Source organism: Vollenhovia emeryi, unplaced genomic scaffold (genome assembly GCF_000949405.1).
Source record: "Vollenhovia emeryi isolate VEMERY1.0 unplaced genomic scaffold, V.emery_V1.0 DF939138.1, whole genome shotgun sequence".
NCBI classification, from domain to species: Eukaryota; Metazoa; Arthropoda; class Insecta; order Hymenoptera; family Formicidae; genus Vollenhovia; species Vollenhovia emeryi.
In genome coordinates this window covers 842961-850165 of record NW_011967228.1, presented here as the reverse complement: position 1 = coordinate 850165, position 7205 = coordinate 842961, and the positions used below count along the sequence as shown (strand labels likewise).

At 34.6% G+C, this 7205-nt stretch overlaps 1 protein-coding gene across 1 annotated transcript; it reads right to left on the bottom strand.

Annotated features, from left to right (window-relative positions):
* Window positions 1–357: 357 nt before the first annotated feature.
* Window positions 358–7151, bottom strand: LOC105567370 (alpha-tocopherol transfer protein-like). Its single transcript, XM_012022198.1, has 5 exons — window positions 6908–7151; window positions 2076–2416; window positions 1743–1871; window positions 1242–1476; window positions 358–585 (listed from the first exon to the last, which is right to left on the bottom strand). Exons 1-5 carry the CDS (start codon window positions 7029–7031, stop codon window positions 551–553), a joined length of 864 nt encoding a protein of 287 aa, XP_011877588.1. The 5' UTR covers window positions 7032–7151; the 3' UTR covers window positions 358–550.
* Between the last annotated feature and the right edge of the window lie 54 nt (window positions 7152–7205).

Genomic DNA, 7205 nt, shown 5'->3' with positions numbered 1-7205 from the left:
AACAGAACTATACATATAAATACAAAATATAATTTTGTTTACAAAGAGTTTAAAAAGAGTCATATATAAAATATGTACATGTGTTTTATTACATTTTAAATAGTCATATGCTTATTATCATAGTTGGAAAGTAACACGTTACTTGTACCGAAGTTACAGTTACAGTTGCATTTTTTTGGTAATTCTAACTTAACTTCGTTACTTTCTCTCTATCTGTAACTGTAGCTTACCTCAGTTACAATTTTGCTAATTTAATAGTTACATTAATAGTTACTTTATATGTATATTTTTTTGAACCTCCACAGTTCGCATTAGACCTTGCTTTTGCGCATCAACGCCTTTATCGACACTTTACAATTCAAATGCACATGTGATATTTTTATTTTTATTACAAGAAAATAATTGCTAAGGAACGTTTTGTCAATGTTTTTGAGTAACTTTCACAACCCTGCTTATTACATTAGATTGTCTATAGTCTGGAATCCATTTGAGTTGCAAAGAAATATATTTAGCAATTTCTACACCGACAACTAGCTCGTGAAAATTTAATTTAGTTATTCTTGCGACGTCCATAACTGTTCCAGTCTGTAAAATAAACAGATAAATATATATTAGTTGTGTGTGTAGGTGTGCGTAATGCAGTTTTATAACTTCTATTCTACACGTGACAAACTTATTCTGTGAAAAATATTATAACTTCAATTACGGAAGTTTAGCTTTTTTGCATACAATAGGTATTGATGAGGAATATATTATTTATAATTATGAAACAAAAGTACATATTAAAATCCAGCTCGGATATATTTCGCAAATAAATCTACGACTGCGCTATATGTAGATCTACTTATGTAAATTTTTCTAATGGTTTAGAAGAGGACCTATTTCTTGGCCATCGCGTCCACGAAACTTGAACTCATTAAACCTCTCTATACGAGAACGTGTTAAAATTATCATTTATATAACAAAACTTTGCTCTTTGGACAATTTAAGGATTAATGTAATTCGAAATATTATAGTCAATCAACTGCAAAATGTATTTGGAGATTTGCAGGATCCTATATCGATATATATCTTGTTATATACCGATATACATATAATAAATTTTTTCAATAATCTATTTTTGTATTGTAGCTTAATTCTATTATATTTATATGAAATTATAAAAGTTTAAAGCTGCTTATGGACTTTATAGTTATAAAGATATATGTATGTATTTTTTTCTTTATTGATTTAATTTATACCTCTAATTTTGTCTTCATTGGACACCATTACTGGATACCAATCGACGCTGCCGTAATCTATTTCTGCCAATTCACCCTCGTAATTTTTGGGCAGATGACTCGGTGGGATGTGCGCGTGAAGCGAAGACATTTTGGAGCCATGGAAGAACATGCGCTTCCTTAATTTCTCTCGGACGAACGGTTTGAACATTTGCCACACCATGTTAAACAGGAATGGTTGCTTTACAAAATGCACCTGAGGAAATTTCAAGTGTAATTAGAATATGTAACATATTTATATTATATAATTAAAAATGTATAATTATATACCAACAGTGGCTTCCGAAAATATAAACTGATAACTATCGCATATCGGCCACAAATAAAAAGCAAGGATAATAAATATTCTCGTCAATATTTAATCCAAGATTGATTGCAAGTACACGCAAGACGTAAAAATAGGTAACTTGTTTTCTCAAAATAGTTTGTAATGCAATTTTATTTGATACCATTAATACGAACCTCTTTTAAACGCAGTGGCATCGCGTCTTGAATAAAACTAAGGAGTCTCATACTGAAGGATGGCGTCAATCCCGTCACTTGTTTCATGGATAGCCCATCAAAATCCATTATTACCACCGTGCCGTATATCTAAAAAAATATAAATACTTGTAATTAGATAGTTAACAAAATTATTTTTAATGTTTAAGAAAGATCTAACTAACTTAAACTAAATTCTTCTCTCACATTTTTTAAATATTGAAACATATTTATATCTGAAACTAATCTAAACTTAATTATTTAGTCCCTGCGTGACAGGAAAGTATACGCGTAATTAAGATATTTCATTCGTACCTGCGTCTCCGGTTCCTGCATGGCCAATTCGTGTATCAAATAGAACATCCGAAACATCTGATCGCAGTTGACTTTGGATGGATTCCAGAGTTTGCCGGCATTCACTATCAATACCCTGCGATTTTTATGATCTTTGTTTACCAGTACGTTAACAATATTGTGCTCGGTGAAGGCCTCCTTTTCGTCGCTCGGCATTAAATTATGCAGCAGGGCCGCGTGCTTCACCTTGAAGTCTGCGGCGCGTCTCATTAGCTCCAGCGCGCTCTCCGGATAAAATTTGCAAGGCCGGAGGAAAATCATGAGAAAATCACTATCGGTACTGTAGTGAAGTGTTTTGTCCTCTGAAACAGAAGGTTTTACCCATTTCAACAACGGTATACGAACGTAAAAACAACGCAAAGATACAAAGACACATATGTCACTCAGCTTATATAAAAAATTAGCTTATTTTTTATCTCAATAAGGTTCTCAATTAAATGCTTTTTATTTAGTGACACAAGACGACACAACCTTTTTGGCGTGTCAATGAGTAACAAAGACAGAATCTGCTGAATAATGCTGAATAAATTATACAAAATTATTGTAGTCCCTGAAAGAACAATTTATAATTGTAAGCCCCAACATTATATTGCAGATTCAGTTACTGAAAAAAATCCTGCAACTACAGCAACAATTATATGCCTTAACACTTATATTCCTTACAAAGATGTTCCAGCTATGCTACCGGAATTCATTGTTATCCACTCTCTAAAAGTTAATCAGTGGGTTATCACTGAAAACGGTGAATATTCACCGAGTCGCAGTTACAATTGCACTAAATTATTCAGTGCTATACTTCTTCCTTAACAATTCAGATATAAATTCTGTTTTTGTCATTCAATTTGACTAAGCGCAAAACATATGCGATGTTTCAGTATTAACTAATTCATTTATATATTTTATTTTTGATTTTTTTTGCACCTAGAAAATTGTTGCTGCAGTTGCAAAAATGTTTTCAGTAATTGAATCCGCAATATAACGTTAGGGCTTACAATTATAAATTGTTCTTTCAGGGATTACAATAATCTTATATAATTTATTCAGTGCTATTATACTTATGACTGTCACTATTGTCAGTAACAAATCAAATGAAGCTATCACTAGAATGTTGCCGCTATATATTCTGCGGTCGACAAACAATTCTCTAGTAGATACAAAACAACAGCGATAAACACTTGTTGCGACATCTAGAAATCTACCTCCTTTATTAACACATTTTTAGTGTAACGGGGCAATCTTGCGCACTTAGGTGCTATGAATAACCGGTACGCGCGCGTCTTCTTTCAACAATAATGACGACTAATGATTCATCGCCAGCTGATCCATTCCTCTTATCTGTCAGAATCGTACGTCGGACTTTGCATCGTGCTGTCACGTTATCGAAATGTGCTTCCCGATCAAGGTACACAGTCAATCGCGTGTGTCATTATATTCAACAAAATTGCAATGCGTGGACTTTCGAACGAGAACAAAGTAATTAATAAAGAGTATGCAAAAAAAAATGCCTGACACTAGCTTCTTCGCGCTTTTAGCGACCCACGCTCTCATTCGGCAGTAGAACAAGTTACCGGATCGCTTCGGGGCGACTTTGCGTGCGAGGTCACAATGCCCATTCTTAAGCAATCACCTCGGTCTTTCTTATTAGGGAAATTGCACACGAGGGTCGCCATTTATTCTCTATTTCAAGCTCAGGCAGACGTTCGTGTACACGAATGCGCGATGCTGACGGACGGAAACGGATGGCGGACGCGACCGAAAACGACGACGTTCACAATAATGAATAATGCCGGGCAAAAGTATGGGCCAGGCGAGTGGTATCCGCATAGCGACAAATACGAGGAGTTGCCCAATTATCGAATAAAACGGGCGGTATCTAGCTTATCGCTTCACTTGAATCACCGCGCGGCCCGAATTTATTATACGACACTGAAAAAAATTTCTGGTTGAATATGGACGAATCAGATAATTCCTTTAGGATTTACCAGAATTCCTGTAATCCTACAGAAATTCTGGTAAATCCTAAAGGAATTCTGGTAAATCCTAAAGGAATTATCTGATTCGTCCATATTCAACCAGAAATTTTTTTCAGTGGACAAACGCCTCCGAGTTCAACGTCTCGGCTCCGTGATATCGAGATATTTTATTTCAGAAAGCAAGCGCTAAACGCCGAAGGAGTCTTCGGCGTCGAATCAGATCTACCGACTCGAAAGATCCTTAACACCGCACTCAAACGGCGCGATATCACGTGTACACCTACTACTCATTCGCATGCTCGAAGGTCAAGGTGCACTTGACTTGTACATATGTATTATACATCGATCGTTTCAAAAGATTTTTTTAACTGCGCTTACATATCCTTATCGCACCGCGCGTAAGGTATTGACGGGGAAGAAGCGTATTCTCTCGCAGACTCGGCTCCTGATCAGCTCTAAACCACTGAATATTTTATTTATCGTGTAAATACAAAATGAAATAAGTTCCAATCTGTTTTTTATTTTAATAAATCTAGAAAACTTTTGTCCTTGATGGAAAACTGTTCATAGTTAAATTAATAATAAGCCTTTGAAATAAAAAAAAATTGGAAAGGAGCATTTCCTGATCACTCAAATCGTGCCTGGTAGTTTCTGATTAAATCGACGCCCAATGCCTGGTCAGTAAGATGTAGTACAAAACGAACGAGAAAACACCAAAGCAAATTTGTTTATTATATTTATCCCTTTAAACAATCAAGAAATACCGAAGAATTTAACTTTATGAGTTATTTTCACGAGGGCTCGTCCATCAGAAGGCTTAAACATTTCATTTGTGTATTATTCGAAAATGTTAAATATTATCTTCTATTATTTCAATGCTAATTCTGATAATGACAAGTTTAAAATATAATGAAATTTATTATTGTATGCTAATACATATATTTTATAAATTTATGAGAAACTAGAGTATGATCTGAGTCCTTGACTCAACCGTATCTCCTGTGCATTCCTGCCATTACCTGCTTAGTGATGCTTATTCAAAACCGTTTTACATTGGATTGTAAAGACATAAAGAGCGAGTACATTTTTTTATTATATATTATATCACATATCTTTCCTTCTGAATATACAAAAGATAAATCTATCGAAAAAAAAACGTGTTATGGCAAACGACATTGCTTTTGCATGCTTAATTTACTTGCAATTAATAATTCTCCCAGATAGTTAGAAGACCATTAGACTTTGAAATGTTTTGCGACAATCCAAGTGCGCATATCTGCTTTGTAACGATGCAAAGTGCACCAGCAATTTTAAGAATCGACATCACAGTTTAAGGTTTAAGAAGTTTGATTTTAATTCAGAGAAAATGACTGGAGCTTCGTTGCTGTGCGCGCGTTTGAAGCGAAGAAAGATAAAAGGAAGCGAGATTATCACAGTGTCACAACGCTGACCTCAACATTATCTTTCAATACATCTATTCATCGGCTCTATGCCGTTCGAACGGTCTCAATCGTTTTCGTTCAAAGAGGCATCAGTAGAGAAAGCTTTTATTTCTAAATGTCTCGTTTCGTTTACATACGACAGAATCCAAGTGGTTCTTTCTTGACCAGCTAAAGACAGATATTCGCTGTCGCAAAAACATGTTCTTTAATTTAAGAGCAATCTATTTATCACTTACTTCGTTGAAACTTGGACAGACGCGATTTACATGATAAAAGATAATAGGCATAAAATAAGAACAGATAATACTAATCTTTGCAGGTGATTTTCTACTTCAGAAGCGCGAGTTTGCACCAAATTCGTATGTTTGTAATTTTATAATTAAATTTTGTAATTAAATTCTGTAATTTTCGGGATAACATACAACTGTTTTTTTCTTATGCAAAACGAGTCTATTAATAACTTTCAGAATACGTAATAATCATTCCTATTATATAAATTTAGACAAAGTTGTATGTTTCGACATCCTGCCAGCACGAGTTGATCCATTACAATTCTTTTAAAAAACATTATTTGGTGCTCAAATTAATTTCTTACCTAAAAAACTAATCTTTTTTGTTTGGCGATAAAAGTCACAAATTTCGTAATTTATTGGCGGACACATGATGAACGTAGTTTGAAAATGTTTGTTTGAAATTTGCAGTTGTCTTCTGCATATTTTTGCACAGTTTTTATCGTAAAAAAAAAATTTCCAAGTACCAATAAATTTCTAAATAAAATCCGAAGAAAAGTTCACTCATGCAAAAGAAATTAGCCACGTAGTAATAAACTTTTGTTCTCGGTTAGTTTGTAAAGAACTTTCCTTTTCAATAAATAATTATAACTTGAGAGTATATGGCGACAGGCTGAGAAAGATAGAAAGAGCTTAAAAACTATTTTGGCGATAATATTGTGTAGAGATTTCCTGACATGTGTTAAAAAATTCATCGAGATCTTCTATAATTAGATTGATTATAAGAACACTTTAATTATCTGAATAATAATAACCGCATTATAATTATTTGAACCCCACTACCGCGTAAAACCTTAAGAGAATGATAAAAATTAAAATAATTAAAAAAGTGTAAATAAAAGCTCGAATACCTCGTTAGGAAAATTCGCTCTCCAAGAAGCACAGGCAAATTTATAACTGAATACGAAAATGCATGTTTCGCCTCAGAAATAATGCAGAATGCAACAAGGAAAGCGTATTTTATAATATTTTTGCAGTAAAAGTGCAAGGAACTAACAATAAAACACGAAAACTGCCCAATAGAAACGCCCGAATAATTGTTACGCATTTTACATTTAAATTGTAAAAAAAATAACAAGTTCACCTACCTTCGAGAAGCTTTTTCAGGGTCTCGAGACCCTTTTGCACGTTCTCCTCAGTTTCCCTCAGTTCTTTCTCGGCCAGGTCCATGGCTTCGGGCCCGGGCGGTTCCGTTATCATAGCAAAAGACATTTTCCTTTTCGTCTATCAGCTGCTTCTTTTTGGGTCCCGCGCTATTCTCAAACTGACTGAGCTATGTCTCCGGTAGGATGATATTAACATTTATCTCAACCACCACCACTACCGAAGGAGAGCACCTCTTGTGTATCGTCTCGGGACAATCTTTGACCGCTCAAAGTCCATTCC

Coding starts and splice junctions, on each gene's coding strand:
- LOC105567370 (XM_012022198.1), bottom strand. CDS start 7,031: ATGTCTTTTGCTATGATAACGGAACCGCCCGGGCCCGAAGCCATGGAC. Junction 2,417..6,907: donor CCTGAAAAAGCTTCTCGAAG/GTAGGTGAACTT, acceptor CTTCTGTTTCAG/AGGACAAAACACTTCACTAC. Junction 1,872..2,075: donor TGCAGGAACCGGAGACGCAG/GTACGAATGAAA, acceptor ATATTTTTTTAG/ATATACGGCACGGTGGTAAT.